Source organism: Tinamus guttatus, unplaced genomic scaffold (assembly GCF_059628265.1).
Source record: "Tinamus guttatus ecotype Peru unplaced genomic scaffold, ASM5962826v1 Tinamus_guttatus_pri_ptg000674l, whole genome shotgun sequence".
Lineage (NCBI taxonomy): Eukaryota > Metazoa > Chordata > Aves > Tinamiformes > Tinamidae > Tinamus > Tinamus guttatus.
In genome coordinates this window covers 4,154,053-4,181,255 of record NW_028289208.1, presented here as the reverse complement: position 1 = coordinate 4,181,255, position 27,203 = coordinate 4,154,053, and the positions used below count along the sequence as shown (strand labels likewise).

The 27,203-nt window shown below is 47.2% G+C and overlaps 1 protein-coding gene and 2 non-coding genes across 3 annotated transcripts; all 3 read left to right on the top strand.

Moving 5' to 3' along the window:
• Positions 1–85: 85 nt before the first annotated feature.
• Positions 86–26,578, top strand: SF3B3 (splicing factor 3b subunit 3). Its single transcript, XM_010225767.2, has 25 exons — positions 86–191; positions 580–906; positions 1,694–1,866; positions 2,453–2,594; positions 3,614–3,726; positions 4,463–4,600; positions 5,307–5,410; positions 6,412–6,577; positions 6,943–7,038; positions 7,581–7,653; positions 12,966–13,117; positions 13,485–13,640; positions 13,893–14,048; positions 14,594–14,737; positions 16,041–16,163; positions 17,633–17,787; positions 18,906–19,080; positions 19,607–19,812; positions 20,624–20,780; positions 22,151–22,276; positions 22,950–23,162; positions 24,124–24,222; positions 24,676–24,819; positions 25,320–25,424; positions 26,301–26,578. The coding sequence occupies exons 1-25, from the start codon at positions 122–124 to the stop codon at positions 26,439–26,441; spliced, it is 3,654 nt and encodes a 1,217-aa protein (XP_010224069.1). The 5' UTR covers positions 86–121; the 3' UTR covers positions 26,442–26,578.
• LOC148591925 (small nucleolar RNA SNORD111) lies at positions 1,242–1,323 on the top strand. The gene has a single exon (XR_015913995.1). It is a non-coding gene; the product is annotated as a small nucleolar RNA SNORD111 (small nucleolar RNA).
• LOC148591924 (small nucleolar RNA SNORD111) lies at positions 3,910–3,989 on the top strand. Its single transcript, XR_015913994.1, has one exon. It is a non-coding gene; the product is annotated as a small nucleolar RNA SNORD111 (small nucleolar RNA).
• Positions 26,579–27,203: the final 625 nt, after the last annotated feature.

Below are 27,203 nucleotides of genomic sequence, written 5' to 3'. Positions count from 1 at the left end.
GAGCGGGCTCCCGCCTAGGCCCGAGCCGCATCCGCCGCCATCCGCCGCCGCCCGCGCGTCCCGGCCTGCCCGCGCCGCCCCAGGCCGCGCTCCCGGCCTGTAGCGGGCCCCCCGCGCCGCCATGTTCCTCTACAACCTGACGCTGCAGCGCGCCACGGGCATCAGCTTCGCCATCCATGGCAACTTCTCAGGTAGCGGCGCTGCCCCGGCCCGGGCCCCCGCGGCACTTGCTCACTGAAACCCCCGGCCTCGGCGCAGCTTCTGATTTGTTTTATTTTTGGTGTCTTCCACTGTTGGGTGCATGACTTGGATGCGTGGGATTTGTGGAAGATCGAGGGGGAGTTGGCTGGATCGCGCGTGGATTTAACTTCGTGTTTAGTTCAGTTTCCTGATCTGTTAAAATCCCTGCCCTCATGCCGGTGTGTGACATTGCGTTAAGTTGTCCAAATTCTTCATTAGTAATAAAAACTCGGCTTATAGAAACAAGCTTTTCACTTATAATAGTTTTTAAAGTGACTTTTCTCTCTGTGCCCTGCTAAACCTTTTTTTGTGTGTGTGTGTGCATTTTGGGTTCTTTAGGAACCAAGCAACAAGAAATTGTTGTTTCCCGGGGCAAGATCCTGGAGTTGCTTCGCCCCGACCCCAACACGGGCAAGGTGCACACCTTGCTCACGGTGGAAGTGTTCGGAGTCATTCGGTCCCTCATGGCCTTCCGGCTCACGGGGGGCACCAAGGACTACATCGTGGTGGGCAGCGACTCGGGGCGCATCGTTATCCTGGAGTACCAGCCCTCCAAGAACGTCTTCGAGAAGATTCACCAGGAAACCTTTGGCAAGAGTGGCTGTCGCCGGATTGTTCCCGGCCAGTACTTGGCCGTAGATCCCAAGGGCCGTGCTGTGATGATCAGTAAGTCCGTTTATGAGCTTGGTGACTTGTTGCGGTGGTTTTTGGGTTTTGTGTTTTTGCAGTCTTGGGGATATTTGTCTTGGAGGTGGCTTCTGTCAGGTATAATTATGAGTTTCTTCTCTGAGGCTTTTTCTGGCTTGCAAGACATGTCAAGGAGATCACAGAACAGTTCTTTGACACTGCTGGATTTGCACAAACCAATTTTAGTGCTTAAGGCAAACCAATCTGGAAAAAAACCTGCCTGCCTGGTGGTGAGCAGCCCCTTGAAGCGTGAGGTCTGAAAGAACACGCACGACTGAGGGTATTTGTGCTGTAGCAGAGTCAGTCAACTTCCATGGCCTGAAATGATGGTGTGAATTCATGTCTCTTCTCTGAGGTGCATTGTGGAGAGAGTTAAAAGCATTTCTGATCAGGCTTCACAGGTAGAACAGCTGGGTTATGTATTTTTGTAAGATTTAGCATCTTGGTGACTTGGTTCACTACCCAAAATTGCCAGCTGACCATGAGCTACAACATGAGCAAGAACTGTGGCACGTGGCTTCCTGTATGTACCAGGGCTGGCTGTGTGTGACGTTACTTCCCCTAACGCTGAGAGCAAGGACTAGCACTCATAAGTAGTTTAACGGTCCATGTTGGATATAACTCCCCTTTTTTTGGCATCTACTCACGTTTTGATGAGAAGGTAACACATTTACGTTGTTCAGATTGATAGCCAGTGCTGGGTTGGCGTCCTTCGCTTTTGTCCTCAGGGTGATGCATCTCAGGTGCTGCTGCCCTCTCCTTGCAGGTGCCATTGAGAAGCAGAAGCTGGTGTACATCCTGAACAGAGACGCTGCCGCTCGCCTCACCATTTCCTCCCCTCTGGAAGCCCACAAGGCCAATACTTTGGTCTACCATGTGGTGGGAGTTGATGTAGGATTTGAAAACCCAATGTTTGCATGTCTGGAAATGGATTATGAGGTGAGAAGTGTTTTTTTTTTTTTTTTTTTTTTTTTCTTCTGTCTTCTGGTCTTTCCTCTTTTGCCTGATTTTCCTGTGGAGGCAGGGAAGGTTTACCATAATGTAATCCTCATTTACTCAACAGGCCAGCTTTTGGCCTTCGCTTCAGTTAGAGTAGGAGATTTTCTCCTTGTCTGGGTGATTCTTCATTTCCTGCTGTTCGACTGTAAATTTATTTTCTTCCTTTGAACCCTTTTCTGTGCTTATTTCAACAAATCTTCCCTTCAGTTTCATGCTAGCATTATTAAGAACCATTTCCTGTTGCGTTGGTTTTGCCTCTCTAGTGATTTTGAAGAAAGACACACTATTTTCCTGCTTTGAGTGGTTCACGAGAACCTTCTCTTTTTTAAAATACTGTCTGAATTTTCAGCAGGGAGTTTTGTTTCCTTTGCCTTGTGTAGCCGTAAGCTCCATCCTCTGAATATTTTTTCAAATGTTACTTTTTGGTTATGCATTCCTGGCATTTTTTAAGTCAGAGGAAATTTTCTCCACATAAATGGATGCCATCATTGGCTGGTATGAAATATCTGTGTGCTGTGGTTTTTAGGAAGCGGACAACGATCCAACGGGAGAAGCAGCAGCCAACACGCAGCAGACCTTGACGTTTTATGAACTGGACTTGGGTTTGAACCATGTGGTTAGGAAATACAGCGAGCCCTTGGAAGAGCATGGCAACTTCCTTATAACAGGTACTGCCCGCCCCAGGACTAAGTTATTTTTTTGTACATCTACAGACAGAGTTCTGGTTCCCCAGGGAAGCAGTATCGATAGGCTGTACCTCTTAAGAGTTGTCTCCATGGTAGCCTGAGCTATTAGTATGAATTAATTCATATTGGAATCAGCTAAAGCTTGCACCTTGGAGAGTGCCCTACGTCTCTGCTCTTTGAGGTGTATCCTGGAGTCTCTCATCTATCAGAAGCTGGAGATGTTAAGTGGTATCTTAATTAACTGGCGATAAATTGAAAAGAATGTATTTTTGTAATGCACATGTAACACTGTGGAACTCTAAGATGCCAGAAATTTATATGCATTTGAAAGGCAGATTCATGGACTAAAATCACAAGAGTTGGATACAAAGCTAGTGTCTTTGTTTTGCCAAACTTGTAAACTGCATTTTTGTTTCTGAGTAGAATGGAAGCCAGGAGCAAGGGCATCCCTGTGAGCCTGCCGCTTCTCGCCTCTTCTCTAGGCTGCTTTCGGACACAGATAACTGTGGCACTAGATCTGATCAGTACCACAGTTTTGCTGTTATCCCCCTGTTATGCTTGAATATGAACAGAAGTATTTTGAAAAACATACTCTAGAAATGAAAGATGTGGGTTTGTTTGTTTGTTTGTTTGTTTTTCTGACATCAAGCAAACACATCAGGAACCGAAGGGTTATATTCAGCTGACAGGTTGTTAATAACGTGTTTCAGGCATGTCATGTTTCTCTATACAAGAATAAGATACCAAATAAACAACTTGCATTTAGTTTTTTCTCCTTCCTAGCCCGTTAGTTCCTGATGCTAATTATTTTGCTGCTGCCTTATGCTGGTACAGAATGTTGTACTCAGAGTGTTTGCCTTCTTCAATAAGGGCAGATACGTATATGTGGGGGAATGCAGAATAATAAAAATTATTCTAAAGAAATGAAAATAAATGTGCCAGCAGTAATCACGTGTGTGTAAGGGCTGTTCTTGCAGTAATGCTTCTTTGTTGTGTTTCAGTTCCTGGTGGCTCTGATGGTCCCAGCGGTGTGCTGATCTGTTCTGAAAACTACATTACCTATAAAAACTTTGGTGACCAGCCTGATATCAGATGTCCAATTCCCAGGAGACGGGTGAGTATTTTGGAATTCTGACCTCATTTGGAAGTTACTTTTGCCAACAAATACTTGGTATTGTTGCTTTGGGCACTGAAGGCATCAGTGACGCTTTCAAGTGAGGAAACAGCCTGTTTGCACAGAGTAGAGGCTAATTACAGGCTGCATTTGCTTCCTGTGAGGGAAGGCTTAGGGTACGTGTAGCCTGAAATGATGAGTCTGATTCATGTCTCTTCTCTGAGATCTCTGCTGGAGATAGTCCAATGGCTCTGATCAGGCGCAGCCTGGGTGTGTTAGGCTTGCGAGAGGCAGCGGGTCGTGGTTGCCAACGTGCATGCAGGTGGGTCTGATCGCTGCCCTGTTGCGTCTAATGCTGCCTCCTCCTCCTTCGCTCTCGCTGTGTCCTCTGGCTTAAAGCACCACCAAAGGGCAGGTGCTAAGAAACAGCTTTCTCCGGCTCACAGCCCTCACCTCCTGCAGTGGGTTTTGGTGTGCGAGAGCTGGCGGGGGAAGCTGGTGAAAGCAGTCGGAGAAGGAATGCACAGGCCTGGTGTCTTAGACGTATTTCTCCCTGGGGGAGAGATGTACCCAGGGTATTCCCAGTGTGGCAAAGGGGATGTGACTCCAGCTGAAAGCCTCTTCACATACTCTGAGACACCTGTGAAATGGAAATGCTTCAGTAAGTGAGAATCTGTCTGTACTTGCTGGGTAGGTCTTTTCCACCAGTGACCTCCATTTTTTTTTTCCGTAATAGAATGACTTGGATGATCCAGAGAGAGGGATGATTTTTGTCTGCTCTGCTACACACAAGACCAAATCCATGTTTTTCTTCCTGGCTCAGACAGAGCAGGGAGATATCTTCAAAATTACACTTGAGACTGATGAAGACATGGTAAGCATCAGTTGAGGAGGAACCAAATTAAGTATTTTAGAATTGGGGTGTTCACAGCAGCTGCTCTCCATCTCTTCTTGATAGTGTTTTTTTTTTTTTTATTTGATGTACCTGCTTTGGTAGGGTTAGTCCATGTTTTGAAATAACAAGCTTGTATTGAAGTGACTTGCTGCTTGGCCTAGTATTTTACAATAATGATAATAAAAAAAGGCTCTGCTGCAGAAAACAAGCAGTTTTTTGATTAATAATGACTGCTAGTTCTTCATTTAAACACGGCACATTTGGCGCGAATATTAAAATTGGATCATATTTAAATGGCTTCGTATTGATCTTGGATGTTTCAGAGAGCTGTTTTGACTGTATCAAATGTAGAAATTTTCTCAGGACAGTTCCTTTTTTCATGTCTGGGAATTAGGTGGTAGTGATGAAGTGAAGAAGATTTTTTCTCCCTTGAAGAGAGCTTGCTATTCTCATAACTGTTTCTTCAAATTGACTCAGTATTTAGAAAAAAAAAGAAAGTCTTAAAGAAATACTGACTTGTGTTTTCAAAGTAGTCTGTTGGATTTCATAACACAAAGTAATGGAGATTGTGCATGAAACTTCATTTGGAGGTTATTTCTAGGAAGCTCTTCTTACTAAATCATGTATGCACTGATCTAGCATTCACATTGCTAGTTATAGCCACTTCTCTTTTGGACACTTTCAGGTGACAGAGATTCGACTGAAGTACTTTGACACCGTTCCTGTAGCTGCTGCCATGTGCGTGCTGAAGACAGGGTTTCTCTTTGTGGCATCTGAATTTGGAAACCAGTGAGTAAACAATTTTACTAGGGTGTTTCCTCCAAAATGTGACCAGTTCTGTTCACAACTGCAAACTGACCCGTGATTCCCCTTGCTCAAAAGATAAAGACAACCCTCTGTTTTAGTAAGCGACTTACTGCTTTGCTCACGTGCTTTGAGCAGAACAATTGGGAATGGGGAATTTTCTTGGAGCAAAACATCACATGCTTGGCTTAATAGGTTCTGGAAAGTTTGAACACTTGCATTTCTTGGAGTTTCCAAGCCACGTTGATTGATGCATTATGTTTAAATGAGTTTGAACAGCCTTTGCTTGAACTTTCATGTGCATTACATAGTCATTCAAAACACTGTGGCCTGAAAGTGGCTTTGTACACCTCTCAGTGTGATTTAACAGGGCAAATGTGGGACTCTCTTCAACGGAGAGCAGTACCTCTGCAGAGTCAACCACCTGGGGGAGCTCCAGACAGTTTGCTGGACTGAATCTAAATTCAGTTGCATAAATTAAATTTTTGAAGAAATCGTAGTTGCTTGAGTTTTATTATAAACAGGAAGTAAATCAATTTTGTTTTTTTTTTTTTCCTTTTCTTTGATGTTTAACTTGGTGATTGTAATATTTAGGCTTAGGAAGGTGTTTAAAAATAATGAGGTGAGAGCATTCCCATAAAACACAACTGTGGATTTGGAGCCTTAGCCACAGAGTCTGCTCTTTGCTTCACCCGTCAATTAGTGCTTTGGCTCTGATACAAGAAGATCCCAAAGGCTCAAGGGTAAACAGAGCAAACCCTGGAAGTCCCGGCTACCATGAGAAAACTCTGATTTTCTTGCAGGCATCTTATCTGGTTATTTTTTACATTATTTCTGTCGCTAAGAAAACAATCCTCAGGGCTAAATTTTAATAACTGTACAAAAGAGAGAAGGATCCTCCATCTCCCGCAGTTCCTCCAAATATTTGGCTAAGCCTTCATGAGCTTTGCACTGAACATCCTGTTGCTCTTGCTTTTTCTCTGAAGTTACCTGTACCAGATAGCTCATCTGGGTGACGACGACGAGGAACCAGAGTTCTCCTCTGCCATGCCCCTTGAGGAAGGAGATACGTTCTTTTTTCAGCCACGACCTCTCAAGAACCTGGTGCTGGTGGATGAACTGGACAGTTTGTCTCCTATTCTGTGCTGTCAGGTATGTTGTCCCATTCATCCAGGCAAGAAATCTTTCTCACTTAACAGGGGAATTAATGATAAGTAGATGATTTTTATTTCCACTTTTCTGTGGAGTGTTCTGTGACAATAAATGTGTATCCGGAAACAGGGTGCCAGCCAGCAATTCTGTGCTGGTCGCTTCCTTGACTGTTAGACTAGGTCTCTGTCTATTCTGCAGAAAATTTGGTTAAAAATTGACATTATTTCAGTGCAGCAGATGGCACACGCTGTGGCTTCACTGCTTTGAGTGAAGAATGGTTGAATTCTGAACACAATAACAACATATCAGGCTTGGGTTTATTTTCTTTTCTGGCGGGTGGTGGTTGATGCTGTTTCTCCACACAGATAGCGGATCTGGCCAATGAAGACACACCCCAGTTGTACGTGGCCTGTGGTCGGGGGCCCCGGTCATCTCTGAGGGTTCTGAGACATGGACTTGAGGTAAGACTTCGAGCACTTGGCAAAAACAGCTTTGGAGGCAGGGACACTGCAAGAAAATCCTTGGAATAAAAGTGTTGAAGTGAAGGGGTGGTTCTTTACTGTAGTCTGGAAAGAGTATCTTTCTGCAGACGTTTATTTCTTCCTGGAAATAGAAGAGTTTTGTTGCTTGCTCTGAATCTCGAAGGCTTTTTGTTCAGTTGACTTTAACCACATGCGTTTGGTCCCTTCTGCTGTTTGAGTGTGTTGAGTTGGAACATTCCAGGTGTCTGTTCCAGCTGCGGCTGCTGATCTATGCTGGCAGTGGTTAAGCTTATTTTAAAGCTGATAATCCAGAGCTTTAATATGAGGCATTATAACCTCCGTGATGAGTGTACTCCACCCCACAGCCCATCTGGCATGGGGAGAGAGTATCAGAACTAGGGATTTGTTTGCTTTCCTGGCCAGTTTTGTAGGGTACTAATGGTGATTGTTCAGTGACTTACTGTAACAAATTTTCATCTTAACAGCCTTGTTTCAAAGAACCTGGTTTTGTTTCATCTTAGGTATCTGAAATGGCCGTCTCAGAGCTGCCCGGTAACCCCAATGCTGTGTGGACTGTGAGGAGACATGTTGAAGGTATGCAGTGTTTCCCAAAGCAGAGAGGTGACAATTTTCCTTTTGTTCAAGGAGATAGGAGAGCATGATGTGTGCATGTGCTGTCCCTCCAAGTTCTGATCTGAATCGGTAACCTCTAGTTTGGACTTAGAAACTACCTTCTGTTCCCCTAAAATTGTCACCGGACGCTTTGACCAAGAAGCACCTGCCTGCAGCTGCGTCTGTCCCCCAGTGTGCCCCATGAGATGTGTGTTTCCAGTCTGAAGCTGCCCATCTTCTTACCCTTCCCAGTTGCCATAGGTTCTTGCTCTGGTGTCAGTAGACACTGGTCGTGCTGTTGTTGGAGTGGATGTGCTGTTCCGTGTACGCCTGCTGACAACTGCAGCAATCAACTCGTCGTGAGAGAGTGGGTTCAAACTGGGGAACAAAGAAGAGCAAATCAGCAATAGATCAGTGCTTTATTACTTCCCTCCATGCATAGCTGCAAGGAAAACATTCTGCTTAGGCTAGGAGAGGAGACACTTCCTATTCAAAAACTCAGCAGTGTATAAGATGCTGCTAAATCCAGGAAGGTCAAGATTTGAAATTGGCAGAATGTGCTTATTTTTTTTTCCCTTCCTGGTCTGAAACAATAGATTTCTCTTGCTAAAGCCCAAGAGGAAGTGTAATCCTCAGTCCTGCCTTTCTCATAGATGCAAGAGTTCCTCAGATATCACTATAAAGCCTGAAATGAAGCTATTCTGGTTACTGATTACTGTCTCTGTGATTGTTTCTGAGGCAGCACTTTGTAAAAATAGTGCTGTAGTTTCAAGGACTGGCTGTAGAAGTGTCAGATTGTTGCAATGGAGACCTCAGCCTGCTGTGGTGACACAGCATCTTGTTTAAGCAGTCTTTACAGTAGCATGTCCTCCAGGGAGCCAGGAGCCCTGTGGGATTTCCAACACTGCTGTGGAATTTACCTTGTCATCTGAGATCTGCCTTCAAGTCCTGTACTCATGTTGTGAAATTTGTGTACAGCCTGAACAAACCCATGCTCCAGTCTTCTGGAAAATGAGTTGGTAACATTCATTTCCTCTGAGAGATTGAGGTTTCTGGCATTGCCTTTGTTTATAGCTTCAAACTTTTTCTAATGGGCCTTCAGAGGATCGCTTTCTCTTTTCAGGAGATGGAGGACTACTGCTAATCTACATAAAAAGACCCGTCTCACTGGTTTTTCTTTTTTTCTTTCCTCCCTGATACAAAATTACCCAGCTTCCAGCCTGAAGATCTTCTGTTTTCTGCTTGGAAAGGCTAGAGTCTATAGCTGACAGCCACACCACTTCTCAAACGCAGTTTAAAATCGTCTTAAGTGATCCCTGAGTCTGACTTCTGAAACAGTTTTGACGGGTTTTATCCAGAAAGACTGCAGAGCCCTTTCAAACATGTATCTTGAAACCACCCGAGTGCCCTTTCTCGAGCGTTCAGCTGGCAGCATCAGGTCGCCTGGCTCTGCCTGGATGCCACGTGCTGTGAGGCCTCTGTAAGACACGTGCAAGTTTGCAGCCCTCAAAGCAGATACTAACCCTGGCTGGTACGTGGTGATACACACTACCAATACCAAGCCTCTTTTTTTCTTCCGCAGGTGGCTGGTGGTGGAGGTGCTGATCACCACAGGTGTGTACCTACTGCTAGGGGCTACTGTGCTGTCCGCCAGGTTACCTGCAGAGAATCCCAAGCTCACGGTGCTCCTTTTAGGCTGAGCTTTCCACTAAACAAACGCCAGAAACTGTTGTGTAGTTGGAGGTGGTTGTGTTGCACTTCAGGAGCTGAGGAGTTGAGAGTAACTCCCGCTCCAGGAGCTTTGGGGAAACAAATTAGTTGAGCGTGTCCCTTCAGAAAATACTTCCCCCCCCCCCCTTTTTTTTTGTTTTCTTTAAAATGCTGAGGGATTTTTGGAGGATCATTTCTCTCTAAAAAATGGAGGGCACATTTCAAGGGTGTTTTCAGCTCCCTTCTAGAGTTAGGCTTGACTCCTGCCTGTTTCGTACAGCCTTCCAAGAGACGAGGATCGAGTGTACTGCGAGCATCCGTAGGGATTGCTGTCGTGGGGTTGCCCTGTGGGTGTGTGACGAGCATGTCCATCGCACAAAGAAGTGCTTGGGAGACAGACCAAGCACTTCTACAGTTGGAAATGGAGGTGTGGGGAGTTTGGTGGCTGTGTGTGCCCTGCTGTGGATGTGTGTGAGCTGAGGCTTAGCAGTCTCTAGTCACTACCTGGCACTCCTGCATGAAAAGCAATGTGCAGTGAGTCATAGCCACAGAATTCTGCATGATATAGTGAACAGAAGCTCAGGAAAATATACTGTCATCCCATAGGATTTTTTTTTTTAAAAAAAACACTATAAACCTAAATTTTGTCATTGTTCATCTGTTGGTTCACTGAATCCATCTGAGCTAGGGGTGACTGTGTTTGTATCAGTGCAAACTCAAATGCTGTGGGGTGTGTGAAAACTAGATCAGGCAGGACTGCCTTAAAAGAATGGAGCTGTAATGGGTGAACTCAAACCGAGTTTGTGACAAATAACAAAAAGGACAGTAGTGTATAGTTCGTGGACTGCAATGTGACATTTTTATGACTGATCATGGTGGTCTATGAAGCTGCAGAAAGCTTGTCATTAAGATGTAAGAAAGTGAGTCCAGCTCTGATTCTTTGGAGTCATTAAAATGTCTCTCTTACCAGCTCCCTGTGCTGGAAGGAGCTAAGTGGAGCAATTATAACTGTCATAAGCAGCACTGAAGTTTTGTGTCTGCATACAAAATAGTGTCTGTCTGCTCCGAAGTGTGGGCAGCACGCTGTTATGGTTAGGCTTGTGCAGGGCTAAGTAGATAGCTTTTGATATTAAAATAGATAGCTCTTTCCTTTTGCTAACTGAGAATCCTTCTCGGTGTGCCCCAGGGATTTAGTTTCCTTAATTTACAGCTTGGCTGCTATATTTTCTAAGGCAAAATTGTATTGTTGGAATCTAGATGAATGCATCTTATTCACTCATTTCATTCTGCTAAATCAAACCCTTTATTTGAAAGGCTCCAGCAGAGAGGCATTGGACAGCGCTACTAGACTTCAAGCGGAAATGCACTTGTCAGTATTGTTGATGCAGAATTAAAAGCACACTCTAATGCAACTAAGTTGGTGAAAAGCAAGAGCTAGAAGTATTAAGAGGTAGGAATGAGTTTGGTTCAAAGCAGAACTAAGGGCATCTGTTTCGCTTTCAAATGGGAGTTCTTTGTCCTGCTCCAAATCACATGGCTGGGCCTCCAGCTGGGAGGTGCTGGTTTATCATGGGAATGACAGCCCCCAGGGAGACAGGCAGCAGCTCTCAAGAAGTTTGGAAAGCAGCTATCTTCTCTGAAAAGGAATTTTTAGCACATCCTGTCTACAGGATATTTATGAATTAAGGGCTCGGGCAGTGAACTACCAGAATTCATTTTTCAAAGCAGTTGAAGAATTCTCATAGCCTTCTGCTGAAAATAGCATGCAGCTTTCAGGGGGAGCTCTTAATTGAGTGCAGAAAACAAGCAGTGTGTAATGGTGGATGCTCTGCTGGTCTCCTACCATCTGCTGTTACATTAGAGAAATTATCCTGCTAAGCCAAGTATTAAAATAGTTGGCCTTACTAATCAGTTTGCGTGTGCAGGTTGCGATTTTGCTTTCTGATCCCCAAGTGAGGGGTGTTGGTGGGTGCAGCGGCTTGCCTACATATGAACCATGTCATAGGTTTAGCTTATAGTCACTTAATAAACTGGTAATGGAGTTCATGCCACAGGCCAGTATTAGAATGACTTTAATTACATTAAGCTGATCAGAACTGTGGCCTGTGTTCCAGATGTTGGAGAGAGGTTGTTTTTTTTTTTTAGTTTTTTTTCCCTAAACTTGCATATTTTCAGCTCTGTGTAAGAACTTTCTATTCTAAGTGTGACACAGCAGGTCTGGCAGAACCTCTCGCCAAATAGGGTGGGTAAGGGAAGGATCAGCTCTTGGCGGTATTTGTTTCAGTTAACCCCATTCAGCTTCTTGAAAGCTGTTTTGTGGTATTTGCTGGCATCCTCTCTTCATCCCAAGGAGAGTTCTCTGGGTTTTTAGCTGGACTTAGAGGCTTGTAACTCATTTTCCTTATATCCCACACGTGCCAATTGTGGGAATGCTCTGCTGGAGGGTCAGTAACGTGATGGCTCTGTTAAGCTCTCACCTCTGCAGTTGTCTGGTACTGTGCTGCAGAAGCCTGAGCTCTGGGTCGAAGCAGTTAAGCTGGGGAATTTCTCCTTTTCAGGAAACAGGGCTTGCATAACAGCATCAAGCAGTGTCATGTTGCTTGACTGAGGCACTGTTACTGCTACGCTGAGGCTCCTGGCTCCATTTCCCAACAGGCTTCCTTGTTTCTGTTACCTTTTATTATTATTCTATCTTAATGAGGCTCCCTCCTCCCTTCTCTTCCTCTTTAATGCCTGTTGCTTTCTGCAAGTGGAGATGGACCGCAGTAGACAGGGGCATTCCCTTTCTCCAGTCCTGCTTCCCTTCTTTCCATACTTCCATGTGAGTTCTTCCACTGGTTATGGTTAGCAGAGCTCCTCCACCTCCAAGCTGCTGTGCCCATGGCTGTCCCCTTTGGGAGAAGCTGGCACTGGCAGTGAGATACTGTCACTTACTGCAGTCGAAGTAAAGGTTAATGTTTGCTCTGTCTCAAAAATGCATGGTTTCTCTCTCCAGGGGGTCTGTAAGAGTGGCTTTGTGTGTGTAAGGTAGTCTGGCTTGTGAATGAGGGCAGAGCAGGCTGGTCCTGAGCTGCTGCTCCTCGTGCACCTCGTTCTGCAGCCTTTTAATGCCCCGGTACCAGAGGGGCAGCCCTGCAAACTCCTGTGCAGGGACCCACGGGTGGTTTCTGCAGGTAAGATCTGTGGGTTTCAAGGTACTGGAGTTGCATTTGAGCGCTTTGGGTGTTAAATCTGGATGCAGTTCCTTGTGTGAGGTAGCGCCAATGTCTTAAATGTTTCTGGACCTCTTGCTATCAGTGAAAAACAGGAATGCTGTTGCCAGAACCCAGAATATCATGAGTTGATGCTGTATCTGGACGATGGTTTGATCTCCTGGCTCAGTATTGCACTGTTTGGAGTCTAGCAGTGTTTGGCTTTTGTGCAGTGTGTCCTAGAATGAACTTGCATAATATTGCTGGCAGATGTAATTATCACTGGAACTGTGCGGAAGAGTAACTGCTAAACATCTGTGAGACTCCTGATTTGGTTGGGAGACTTGACAGTTATTTAATCTGCAGCCTTTTTTCCATGTTTTCTTTGACCAGATGAATTTGATGCCTATATCATTGTGTCCTTCGTAAACGCCACGCTGGTGCTGTCCATCGGAGAGACTGTAGAAGAAGTGACAGACTCTGGCTTCCTGGGTACTACGCCCACCTTGTCCTGCTCCCTTCTTGGCGATGATGCTTTGGTGCAGGTAATGAACAGCTTTTTGGATGTGTCTGACACCTCCTTGCTGCTGTCACGCCAACAGCTGTGGATTGGTGACAAATGCCACTTCCTCAGGCTCACTCCTTTTATGTGTTGCTGATGAAGCTGCACCACCTGAAGGTGTCCCTATGCTTCAGTGAGAGCTCAGCAGTTCAAAGTCGTGATACTTCCAGGTGGCAAGTGGTTTTGTCCTCATTTAGCCTGTGTTATAACTCATAGGTCAGCTCTGCTTTGTGACCCAGTGACATTTCCTTTGGTCCTCCTGTGTCAGATTCACAGGAGGAGTAGAGGATTCAGGGAGTTTTAATGGACTGGTAAATACAGGAATTAACGCATGACCTTTTCTCCTCTAGGTTTATCCAGATGGCATCCGGCACATCCGAGCAGATAAGAGGGTGAATGAATGGAAAACCCCGGGGAAGAAAACCATTGTAAAGTGTGCCGTGAACCAGAGACAAGTCGTGATAGCGCTGACTGGAGGAGAGCTGGTTTACTTTGAGATGGACCCGGTACGTGCGCTAGCGGCGTGAACGGTTCCCGAGCAGCAAGGCAGAGCCTGATCCTTGAGCAGACCTGCAGGAAGGGACTCTGTATGTCCTGCCTGTCCCCGTTGCGATGCTCTGAGTTAGACAAGTTAATGGCTAATTTAACAAGAGATAAAATATCTTGAGAAGCGGAGAGGAGGGAGGATGTTTTAAAGCTTGTTTTCTGCATTGGCAAGGTAATAAGTTTCCAGTGTTTTTTGATTTGTTTTTGCTCAGTCAGGACAGCTGAATGAGTACACGGAGAGAAAGGAGATGTCGGCTGATGTGGTTTGCATGAGCTTGGCCAATGTTCCACCTGGAGAGCAGCGCTCCCGGTTCCTTGCTGTTGGGTTGGTGGACAACACTGTCAGAATAATTTCTCTTGACCCTTCGGTGAGTAGGTGTTTTGGTTTTGCCTCTCTGCCTCTTCCATTGGCCTGAAATCTTCAGTTTGGTTCTTCAGAGGACTCTGTCCCTGTTCATCTGCATGGTCAGGAATGAACAGCCTGCATTTGGATTTTTTTCCTCTGCTGAACTGGGTAGAAATGTGGCCCTTGAGTCTATCCTATAACAGATTCCTTTGTTTTTATCTAATCTCACTCATGCCTGGAGGCTCAGTCAGTTAGGAGCAAAAGCATCTCCTTGCTTTCTATCTCATGGTTTCTGCGTATGTGTGCAGGCAAGTTAGCAGCAGTCTTGTCACATCTTTCCTGTACCTGCAGCAAATGAGTGTTTAAAGCAAAACTAAAATAACATGAGCTTTGCTCAAGTTTCTCTATGCTAAGTAACTGTAGGTTTTTGTCAGCACACTTTGGAAGTGCTGGCTGTTTCTGTGGACCTAAAAAGGAACTTTTTGGCTTCCTGTGGGCAGCTGGGGTCCCCTGCAGCTGCGGCCAGTCTGGCTGACCGCTGTGGTGTCTCTTTCCTGCCGCGCACAGGACTGCCTGCAGCCGCTGAGCATGCAGGCCCTGCCCGCGCAGCCCGAGTCGCTCTGCATCGTGGAGATGGGCGGCACCGAGAAGCAGGATGAGCTGGGGGAGAGGGGCTCCATCGGCTTCCTCTACCTGAACATTGGGCTGCAGGTGAGAGCTGCTCCTCGCAGGCCCGTCTCGGGGCAGTGTGTTGCTAAACAGCCTTGTCATCAGGCAGAGAAACAACATAAAGCCTCACTGTTCCCCTGGGTTACAACATGCTGAATGACAGTAAATGGGGAATTCACTCTGTGACCTAGCAGAGGTGCAAGCTTCCTCCTACATCTCTAACCTTGAGAATCATAGAATCACAGAATGCTTAAGGCTGGACGGGACCCCTAGAGATCACCTAGTCCAACCCCCCTGCACACGCAGGGTCACCTAGAGCACGTGGCACAGGACTGCGTCCAAGCGGGTGTTGAAGATCTCCAGAGAAGGAGACTCCGCAACCTCTCTGGGCAGCCTGTTCCAGTGCTCTGGCACCCTCACTGTCAAGAATTTTTTCCTTAAGTTCCTGTGGAACTTTTGGTGCTTCAGTTTCTGGCTGTTTCCTCTAGTTCTGTCGGTGGCCACCAGTGAAAAGAGGCCAGCACCATCCTCCTCACTGCCTCCCTTGAGGTACTTAGACATTGTTCAAGCCCCCTCTCAGCCTTCTCTTCTCCAGGCTGAACAGGCCCAGCTCCCTCAGTCTCTCCTCACAGGGCAGATGTTCCAGGCCCCTGATCATCCTATGCTGGACTCTCTACAAGGATGATCGGGGCCTGGAACATCTGCCCTATGAGGAAAGACTGAGAGAGACTAGTCACAGCACAGCATATTCTTCCAGACTTCATGTAGGAAGAAAGTTGCTTTTGTCTTCCAGAAAGAGGCCAAGTCTGAAAAATTTCTGGGTAAAACGCTTTGGGCGAGTTTTTCAGAAACTGCCTGTAGGGCAGAGTATCAAAGACGTGGGTGCCCGCAACCACATGCTCTGCTCTAACAACTCTGCTGTTGCGCGGCTTTTATTGTAGCCAGTGCTAACCCTGTGATCTTCGACCAAAACATATTTTGACAATCCAACATGTGGGGAAAATAATCAGAGCAGTCCTGGTTCTTTCACGTGCCTCGAGTGTGCTGTCAGAATGCAAATTCTTCTTAAGCAGCACTGAGTTTTTGGGTAAATACTTTGCACTGGGAAGGATTAGTGTCTGGAGTCAGTCCCCAGGTTTTTCAGGCCCAGTGCGAGTTATTAAATTTTTTATTATTAAACACCAATTTAGATAGCGCTTGGCAGAAACAAGTTGTATCAAAAGCCAGGAAAACAAAAGTCTAGTACTTGATAAATTACCTCTTCTGTTGTTGATAATGTAATGACTGTAGTTAGGCTTGCTTCTTTTGTAACTCTGACCTAACCTCCTGGTTTCCTGGTGCTCAGAACGGGGTGCTGCTGCGAACTGTCCTGGATCCTGTTACCGGGGATCTTTCCGATACCAGGACCAGATACCTTGGCTCGCGGCCTGTGAAACTCTTCCGAGTCCGAATGCAAGGCCAGGAGGCGGTGAGTGAAGCGAGATCCCTCTGGGCGTGGGTCTGCTCCCCAGGCAGTGTCCCAGGCTTCCTGCGCCGTGGGCAGGGAGGGGACATGGCCTTAGAGCCCAGCAGGGCCTTCTGGGTAAGGGTGGGAAGTGGAATGACTTCATCGTGGAGCTGCCTGGCTCGCAGCGTGCGCTTTCATAAACAGCCTTGCTCGTGCTGGTATTCCCCTCACTTCTTCGGAAGCGACGTGTTTTGCTGCTCTGCCTTCTCTGAACCAGGACCCATGTGACCTGTCTGTGAAACTCTTGAGCAAATTCTTTAGCTGAGAGATGCTAAAACAGCTTGTCTCGCACGCCCCGGTGCACAGAGGCCGAAGGAGCCACCCGAGCAGACGTTCCCTAGTCCTCTACCGCTTGAGGATGGTGCGGTTCATGGTCGTCTCCTCTGTGTTGAGAGTGGTTGCTCAGCTGACATGCATGGTTCAAGGAAAATATTTGCAGGATTTGGCATGGAGGGGAGAACATATTTCAATGGCGGTGCCATTCGCAGCCTTCCTGATGTGTCACTGGGGAGATCAGCCACCTCCTGATTGACTCATTTTTGGATGACACTTTGAAGGTTGAGAAATCTTGCCGGCCAGTGTAGGGGCCTGGATCTGGCAGTCTGAGCTGTGCTTTGAGGTTACAGTACATGATGTGAATCGGCTTGGGCTGCTGTAGCCTGGAAGGGAGATGCTCTGCATCTCTAATAGAAAACAACTGAGTGCTTTTCATCTTTGAGACCACTTTCACTTCCTGGTCTTACAAAATGGAGAGAGGAAAAAGATAAGTACACTGTTTATGGCCAGTGAGCTATGGACTCAGAAAAGCCTGTGAATATTTCAGTGCAGTTTCAGCTTTTCTCTCTTGGGCAGAGTGTGAGGCTGTGTTGAAGCTGATTTAACCAAATATTTAAAGCTTGAAGGGCTTAGAAGTCCATCTATTTCTTGTTTTCTGTGATTGAAAGCAGGCCACAGACTTCTCTTATTAAAAAGTTTTGCTTTGAGACCCCCAAAGCCCAGTGCTAAGACATTGGGATTGTGGCAGAGCTGTAAATATTTATTTTAAAAGATGTGTTCCCATTTGAATGGGTTATTATTGTAGAAAGTCAAAAAAACAGCAGCAACAACAACAAAAAACCAAACACCCTATGGAAGTATTTGTTGATCTTGGCTTTTTCAGATAAACATTTTTTACAGCTCCTCAGTGCCCACTGTCTCTGTAGTGCATTATAGTTCCTCTTTGTGCAGTGCATGATTTGCAGATAAAGTGTTTCTGGGAAGCAAGCAGCATTTCCCAAGGTGAGCTCTGAGCAGGGTGGGTTCCCACGCACGAGACTTCCCTGCTCCTGGCGTGAGAGGCCAGTCGTGCACTGACCATCACCTGTATCGTAAGGCATGGCCTTGCCCCGTCCCCAGCCGTTCAGTTTGCCCTGTCTGCCTGTCCTTCCTAGGTGCTGGCCATGTCGAGCCGCTCCTGGCTCAGTTATTCCTATCAATCTCGTTTCCACCTGACCCCCCTGTCGTACGAAACCCTGGAGTTTGCGTCTGGATTTGCTTCGGAGCAGTGCCCAGAGGGCATTGTAGCCATCTCCACAAACACGCTGAGGTAAGAACCGATGGGCAACACCTGATGCTCCTGGGCTGGGCTGCCGGGCAGGGGGGGAGCTGGCGAGTTGTGACTAGAGGTTCAAAAGGAAAAGGTCAAGCATCTTGCCTTTAGCATAAAGGATGTCCAAGGTAAGTTGGTTATGTGTAAAGAAAATTCAATAGTAGAGGCCCTGGAACAGGTTTCAGAAAACAAATGGAAGACAAGATTGTCCTACTGTCAAAAAGAAGTAGGACACACTGTGCTGCACTGATTTGTATTTTCAATCTTGTTTTAAGGAACAAATGTAATTCAAGCCGTCCTTAAATTCTGAAATTTTGGGGGGAGGAAAGTTGTTAATATCTGAGAACCTGTCATGTATTAGGACCTTGTGGTTCATGATCCCAAATGGCTGTTTTGCAGGAACTAGGGCATGTGATTTAAGAAATACACCATGACAGTGGTGTATTTGTTGCGTTTTACAGTTCAGCTTAGATACTTAATAAAAAGATAAATGAAAATAATAGGGGAACACAAATTCAGGAGCTCTGCTTTATGTACTCGAACAGGCACTTTTTCATATCTGTCCTCATTAGAATATTGTAGCATTCATTGCTTCTGAAGGAGTCTTTCTTTCTCGAGAGACTTGCGGTTTTTGGTCCCCAAATGCCAGAAGAGCTGGCGCTTCAGCTGGCAAGTCGCAGGAACTTGGCCGTTCAGGCGCTAGCGTTTTTCATACCCTTGTAACTAAAGCTCCTCAGAGGAGGATTTGATCGCTTGCCAGGCAACGTCTTGTCACGTTTAGGTTGAGATGACGTGTCCCCAAAGGTGCCCTTTCCGCCTTCAGTGTGCTCTTTGTTCCTCTTGGGGTGCACTTGCTTCAGCATCACAGCGTTGTGCCCAAAAGGGACAACAGGCACTTGAAGCCACCCCAGAGACAAAGTGCCCGAGTTAGACGCAGGACTACAGGGGACACCCAGCCCACTAACTGGAACCGTTTGCTAGCAACTGTCTGCTCTGAGGAAGGATTTGGGCTTGTCTCCAGCACTGACCAGTTTTGCAGACCTAAAGCTCGACTCCAGCCTTGTTCTTTTTGTTCCTTTTGCCGTGTGTTGAACACCTCACATCTTTACCCCCAGGATTTTGGCACTGGAGAAGCTGGGGGCAGTCTTCAACCAGGTTGCCTTCCCCTTGCAATACACGCCCCGAAAATTTGTCATCCATCCTGAGAGCAACAACCTGATCATCATCGAGACCGACCACAACGCTTACACTGAGGCCACCAAAGCCCAGAGGAAGCAGCAAATGGCTGAGGTAGTGGCCGGGACGGGTACATACAAGCTCTGCCTGCTCTTCAATGGTAGGCGTTAATAGCAGGCTATAGCATTGCGTTATCTGGCCTCCCATTTCTGAAAATAAGCTTCAAAACCCAAATTTTAGCAGAATACGTTACAGCCCAGTGCTCCTTTCTTTGTATGTTGTTATGGCAGACTTTTAAGAACCACTCTTTGGGGCTGAGTCACCGACGTCACGCTCTTCTCTGGGTTTTCTGTGACGGAGGATGTTGGAGCTTCAGGGGATTATTTTCTTCATTTTTCCCTATGTTGTTCCCAGAGCTGTCACTGCAGAGAAAGAATTCCCCAGGTGACTTCCTTGCGGGCAGGGAAGAGCAGATAGTGCTGTGCTTGTGAGCTTTGGAGGCTTCCTTGGGAATAAGCTCGGGGCAGCCTTAGGATTCAGTGGCTTTCCTATGCTCACAGGCAGTACCTTGCCCCAGCCTGTCTGGAAAAGAAATTCTCTGATCTGTTCTTTTTTCCCCTCACCCTTTAATGTGCCTTAGGAAATGGTGGAGGCTGCGGGAGAAGATGAGAGGGAACTGGCTGCAGAGATGGCCGCAGCCTTTCTGAACGAGAATCTTCCCGAGTCCATCTTCGGGGCTCCCAAGGCAGGAAATGGACAGTGGGCCTCTGTTATCAGGGTGATGAACCCCATCCAGGGAAATACGTTAGATCTGGTCCAACTGGAGCAGAATGAAGCTGCTTTCAGGTAAGAAGCCATGGCAGATTGCAGCAAGGACCTCTGCCTGTGATAAGACTTGAGGATTTTTCCTTGTTTTACTCAACTGTTCATGACTCAAAGGCCAAATGTAGCAGGTTACCAAAAGACAGGGTTTAAATGCCCAGAGCGATTTCCATGGGCTTAAAGTTTTTGCCTTGCCTTGCCTTCCTACCGTGATCTGTCTGCATGTAGCACTAAGAGCTTCTGTAGTTCCCCAGATGTGTTTTCTGGACCTCATCACAGAAAGAAAAACAGGGATGTGAAAAATAGATAAGAGAACTGGAAACATAAAACCTTGCTGCTATCCTTCACTTACTGCTCTGCTCCAGATCATCCGAGGCTGGACTAAATGGAAAGGAAATGTTGCAGGGACTATGTGGGAAAGGCCAACACAATTACTGTAAAGAACAGAAGTGAGGAGCAGGGGGAAATACTTCAGCAGGTGAAGTTAGGTCATGCTGCTCCAAAAGGTTGACTCTGGCCTGCTTTGTCCGGGACTTCCAGCCTGCCTGAGCTAAGCACTGGGCAGGAAATCACACTGAAGGATGAGGAAGGCTTTATGTACATGCCCAAATTGGAGCAGCCTTTGGAAAACAGCTTTTTTTTTTTTTTATGGGCAGAAGGGAAGAATCAAGATTCTGCTTTAGCCCCTTCTGCAGGGGGGCAGAAATGTCTGCTGAAAATTTCAGTGCTTGAAGGTTGAGCCGAAGCTCTGCCTAGTGAGAGCTGTTCCGTCAGAATAACGCAGTGGGTGTGTGGCCCTGGTTGCTGTGTGCTCATCTCTCTGTCCTGTCCCCAGCGTGGCCGTGTGCCGCTTCTCCAACACCGGTGAGGACTGGTACGTGCTGGTGGGAGTCGCCAAGGACTTGATTCTGAACCCGCGCTCGGTCGCTGGTGGATTTGTCTACACGTACAAGCTGGTGAACGGCGGCGAGAAGCTGGAGTTTCTGCACAAGGTGAGAGGGAGAGGCAGTTCTGTTGGTGTCTGGGCTGTCTGGGATGTCTCCAGGCTGTTTCCTCACCCTCAGTGATAGAGTGGCCTTGCAGCTCTCTCGCTGAGATCACTGAGATGATGGTGCTGGCGCGACGCACGCAGGAAGCAATCTCAAAGGAGACAAGCTACCTCCTCCAAACTCATTTGCGACATCCTTTGCAAAGCTGAGATTTGAACACGGATCTCCCAGGAGTCCTACTCCTCTGCCTCAGCTCCAGTCTCACCCGTCTAATTGGCAGAGGGGGCAGAAGCAGTGTTTTTCATGTCGCGGGGAGGGGAGAGGCACAGCTCTGTTGCCATTTTGGAAGATGAGCTCAGAAAGCTGCTGTGAACGTTTGTTTATAAAGCAAACTGTGCACCCAGTCCTTGGCTCAACACCTTAAGCTAGTGTGAGCTGTCATCTTTCCTGTGATGCTGTTTTGGTGGTGGGTAGAAAGGATTATTCTCCTAGTGACCATCTCGCTTGACAGGCCCCTGGGGCTTTAGTAACGGTTTCAGGAAAACTGTGATAAAATGAAATTCTGTTTTTCTTCCCACGTGCTTCAAGCATGGCTGAGATTTGAGCAGATGAGCACAGGGAAAGGAATGTTGTGACTTCCTTCACTTCCTACGGTCCTGATGCAACAAGTGGGTTCTGTCCTGGAGCGGGGCCTTTTCTGATGCCGTTATCACCGCCTTGGGGTTGACGGGGTTGATCATTTGAAATAACTGATCTCAGCGAAAACAAGCGAAAGTAACAACACTCTAACTGGAACCCCCAACAAATTCACTTTCTGCATGTTGGCTGATCCTTTTGGATTAGTGATAGGGAGTTTGCAGCCTGGAGTGACTGTAACTGTGGGCACACTAACGTTCAGATTGAGTGCTTCCTTCTGTAGCAGCTCCAGAGCATCCATGGTAGATGCAGAGCTAGGCTCATGCCTCTGTGTTTTTTTTTTTTTTTTTTTTTTTTTTAATAAAAAAGGAATCTGGAAGAGCTTAAGCAAAGGATAAAGTCTTTCTGTTGGCAATAAAGCAAAACTAGCAACTGAAGTAACAAGATTTCCCTCCCTTTGCTGCCTATTCAGTGTGGGCTTCTTGCAGCAGTCCAGCTGAAGGCACAGTTGAAGACATGCAGATTTGTTGCCTGTATAGCACCGTGTTGAAAGGCCTATGGAGGATCAGCTGTTGCCTCTCCTATAGGAACATTTGATTAGCCTTTTGCACTGGAAGCCTTGGCACAGGATAGGGAGCTTTCTAATGAGTCACCGAATGGATCCACTCTGCGCCTTGATGTGAGGTTAGTTCTGTTAACGGGGATCTCACACATCTTCCTCTTGCATCTGTTTTTAGACGCCTGTGGAGGAGGTTCCTGCAGCCATTGCCCCCTTCCAGGGTAGAGTCTTGATTGGAGTTGGAAAGCTCTTGCGTGTGTATGACCTGGGCAAGAAGAAACTGCTTCGGAAGTGTGAGAACAAGGTAATGGCTCATGTTCTTGGCTAAGGCTATTGCTCGGAGTGTGGGATGCCTTGTAGCATGAGAGGAGCAAGGCTTCAGCTGCTCTGCCAGGCCCAGGTGTGCCCATGCTTGGTTTTCTGATGCTGTTCGTCTGCTCCTCCTTCCCTCCTGCACATTAAAGAAACCTCTGGAGGTTGCTGGGTGGGTGCTGCAGAAGGGCTCTCCAAGCAGCCCAGGAACTTGCAGGGAATCTCCTCCCACTAAAACATGACTGAGGACACTCAGGAAAACCTGAACCTTTCCTTCTCGGGTCCTTCATGAGCAGAGCAGTGAAGGGACACGAGCAGGGCTTCTGACCTCTGCCCTGCCCTGCTTGCAGAACAGTTTTTAGCATCTCTGTGCAGTGCTCACCAGTAGTGTTTGCTCTCTGAGGATCATTTGTATAAAGCCAGAATGATGCCCTTAGGTTGCAAGAGCTCTGAATTGATGGATAAATTTGGGTTGAAGCCATCACATGCCCTAAAGGAGCAAAGTGATGTTGGAGAAAGTGATGGGGACTGAGCAGTGAGCCATATTTCGGAGGGAAATGTGGTAAAAATTCGTTTGAGCAGAGTGGAATTCATGGGTAATGGAACACCAGTGGTCTGTGCCTCCCTGTTTGAAGCACTTGGGTCTTGTTTTTCTCTCTCAAAAGCACATTGCCAACTATATCTGTGGCATCCAGACCATTGGGCACAGAGTGATCGTCTCAGATGTTCAAGAGAGTTTCATCTGGGTGCGCTACAAAAGGAACGAGAACCAACTCATCATCTTTGCTGATGACACCTATCCCCGGTGGGTCACTACAGCAACTCTCCTGGATTACGACACAGTGGCTGGAGCGGACAAGTTTGGGAACATCTGTGTGGTGAGTGTGCCTCTGAGTTGACGGGGCCTTTCGGACACAGCACATTTTTCCCTAGAACATCCATGATTTGTCTTAAAAGAATGAGAATCTGCGTAGTTGGAGACAACGCCCTGTACCATTCACTTGTTTTCATGGGATAACTAGCTTTCAGCATAGTGGCTGGATGGAATTTGTAAAGCAAACGAGGGAGAACTTCAGCTGGTCAGAAACCACTTTATTCCTGAAACATTCAATAACTTGCGCGTAAGGCTTTGAAACTTTAAAAGTTTTTAAAACATACCGTGAATGAGCCTGGAAAAACCGACCTTGCAGTTGTGAAAGAGCCCAGGGGAACTCGTGTCGAGATTGTCACTCTTACTTTCCCCAACTAAATCTCAGCTCTGGAATTAGCTTTCTCTGTCACTTCCTCCTGAAAGCTGGTTTTGTGCTGACACTTCTCCAGTTGGCTGAATTTCAGCCAGGGAGCAGGACAGAATGGGCGATTTCTTGTGCCAGAACTTTGATCTCTTTCTGAAGTGTGCCCGTGTGCTTTGGAGTGCAGCAAGGATCAGATGTTGCACCTGCAAGATTTGGCTGACTCGTGTAAATCCATCACCTTAAGTTTTCCGGACCCACGTCCATCAGATAGTTTTGTTAGTGGGATCTGCCTTCAAAACAGTGTGTTTTGACCTTGTGCCCAGCCTGGTCTGCGCATAACCAGGCTAGGCAGAGGCCAGTGCTTGTCACCAAGCCCTGTCCATGTTTTTACTCTTCGGAGCACTTGACCACATCATTGCCTTTCAACTCCAAAGGTTTTGTTGGAGGAGCAGTGCATGATCTTCCTGCGAGTGGTTTATAAGTGACTCCTGTAAAGGTGGTTCTTTTAGAGCCCACAGCGTGCATGTGTTCAGGAACTACAAGGATTCTCCCAAACTAGGTGATGCTTCTGCAGCTTGTGAACTTTCTTTCTCTTTTGACACAGGTGAGGCTGCCCCCCAACACAAATGATGAGGTAGATGAGGATCCCACAGGCAACAAAGCTCTCTGGGACAGGGGGCTGCTTAATGGAGCATCACAGAAGGTAGCGTTTCATCGGAAGCGTGCGGTTCCTGTGGGGAGTGAATGCTTTTCCACGCTGTCCTCTGCAGTGGTGTCCAGCAGACACACTGGCAGCTCTGCTCCCAGCCTGCTGTGCTGTGGGTGATCAGTCTTTATTGTTACCAGGAGCCAAATTCGGTCTGTGAAGTCATGGTCAATGCCTTCTCAGTGGTGGCTGCTTGAAGCAGGATGCTCACTTTCTTTTCCTGCTTTCCCTCATTACCTGCTTCTGTGTTGGCTCAAGAGGGTAATTCAGCAGCATGCTGAGTTTCCCCATCTGGTCGCAGGTGGCAGGCACTTCCTCTTTAGAAAAGCACTCTCAGAACTAGCAGGTGGTTGAATTTATTCTGCTCTCTTCTCTCAAGGCTTTGCTGCTTTGCTTTTATATAAGCTAAAGAACAACACTGATGCTTGTCTCTTCTGCGTTGCCTGACAGGCTGAAGTGATCATGAATTACCATGTTGGAGAGACGGTGCTTTCCTTGCAGAAGACCACGCTGATCCCAGGGGGCTCCGAGTCTCTTGTCTATACCACGTTGTCAGGGGGTATAGGAATCATGGTCCCTTTTACTTCCCACGAGGTAAGGAAGCTGCATCATCATACTGCAGTTGCACTCTTGGTGCTCCTTCCCAGCCACCTCTCTCTCGAGGGTATCTCTGGGGCCCAGCAGTGCATTAGAACTGGGGCTGCAGGAGACTTGCAACTGTGGAACGGGTTCAGGTGCCAAGGGGAAGAGAAGGAGCTTGTCAGCCCCTTTCTTCTAAGACTTGAAAGCTGCTCTTGTTGCACTACGGTTCTAAATCTGTTTCTATTCCAGAGGAGTAGCTCTTGGGTAGCTTAGTGTCTATGGGGAGGGTGTTTTACAGCCTGCTTTCTGTGTAGGGGTGTGTAGCCTGCTGATCATGCACTGGTGCTGCTCGGGGCACAAAGCCTGTGTTCGTTGCTCTGTGTGCTCTGACCCACTGCAGGAGCATGGAGAAAAACATTTACTCCTTGAGCTGGTGGGTGGGCATCTTACCTGGGCATCAGGGTCACAAAGTGTGTAGCAAACTGTTCCCCTACTGCTTCTTGTGCCCTCAGGATCACGACTTCTTCCAGCATGTGGAAATGCACTTGAGGTCCGAGCACCCTCCTCTCTGTGGACGAGATCACCTCAGTTTCCGCTCCTACTACTTTCCTGTGAAGGTAGGATGTGGGCACATGGACAAGCAAGTTGGGCAAGGTTGAGTACTGTAAACCAGAGGTGATAACAGCAACTCTGGAGATGCCTGGAGCTAGAGTTTGAGCTGCTGTCCCTAAAGGAGTGCTCGATGCAGCATCTGTTTTGGTTTCTTAACCCTTGTAATGAGGCTTCTGAGGGTTGGCTTTGAGCCCTGGGCCCAGAGGTGCTGCCTCAGAGCTGCTCTGCTTGCCAGAGCTTCTCCCTGCTCCATCAGAAAAGGCACCGCACGGTTTTCTGTGGGTGTTTCCCGGGGGTTAGACTTTCACCACAGCTGAAAAGAGTGATGTCATGGGCAGCAGGCAGGAATACCTGTTTCTTACTTTGTGTTTGGAACTCTTGATGGCCAAGTGCTGCAAGCAGAATAATTAAATGTATTAAATTACTGAAAACTCTTCCAGCAACTGAAACTGTCCAAACACAGTCTTGTTCTCCACAGCCTTGAGGTTGATTTGCTACACGCAGCATCTCAGAAGCCTCTGACATCTGGTTGGAGGTGCTAGCCTTCCACTTGCCTCCTCCTTCAGCCTCTTTGGCACTCTCCTTAGACCCTGGGCTCGCTGGGGCTCGCGGGCGTCTCAGGTCTGCCTTCCCTTCCCTTGTGATTCTTCAGCTGAGCCCAGGCTTTCTGGGTTTCTCCTTCGTTAATCAGGCCGGCCAGTAATTAGTTTTACACTAACTACTGCTATTCAGCGGATGAGGTCACTGAGCATGGTCTTGTTTCCAGGATGGGATTAAGAAGCTTTTGGGAACACGCTGTTTGTTGCCGTTTTTCCCCTGCTTAGGTAGGGTTCAGTGCCTCTGTGTTGTCAATTGAATGCTCTCCTCCTTCACCCCTCCAGAATGTGATCGATGGGGACTTGTGTGAGCAGTTTAACTCCATGGAGCCTAACAAGCAGAAGAATGTGGCCGAAGAGCTGGACCGGACCCCACCAGAGGTGTCCAAGAAGCTGGAGGACATCCGCACGCGCTACGCTTTCTAAGTGGCAGCTGGCAGCAGCAGAGCTCCTTGCTGGGTTCCTATGGACGCTCTTCCAAGCCCAGTTGGAAGGAGGAATGTGTGCTTTTTTTTCTCCCTGTTTTTTAAATATCTATTTGTTCCTCTTGGTTTATGTCCCAAGTAACGTGATTCCTGTAAACACAGCATCAGAAATTAGGTTTCCTAGCAAATCCCTCTGCTTATATGAAGGCTCCCGACCCTGAGCTGGAGCCAGCCAGCCTGTCCCACAGGAAGCGCTGCACCCAGCCCCATGTCCACTCTGTGGCTCCCTTCCCCCTTGGAAAGGAGGGAATCCAGTGTGCTGCCCTTCCCATGGCCTCCTGAGGGGCAGGTAGGGCAGATTCAGCTGAACCTCTGTGTGTTCAAATGGATTTTGCAGCTTCCCACCGTTTTTTGGTGAAGGAAACGGCACAGGCTGACTCAGGGTTGCTGGGCACAGTCAGTAGCAGCGAAGGGGAAGCCCGGCTGTGGGTGCTGCGTGCGGCTGTCACACTCGCCTTGGATGTTTCCTTTTGAATTGGGAGGGATTTTCAGACTCACCGTTTTTGACTGTTTTCCCTGTAAATAAGAGTTTTGTACAATGTTGACTCTCTTGGGGGTGGGGAAGAGCAAGGCCCGAGTCTGGGACTTGATTTGTTTCATAATACCTTTGGCAAGAGCCGAGTCCTGTCTCCGTGCCGTGACCGTAAGCAGCACACGAAAAATAAAAGCCTGTTTTTTAACGAGTCGGTCTCGGGGCTCCTCT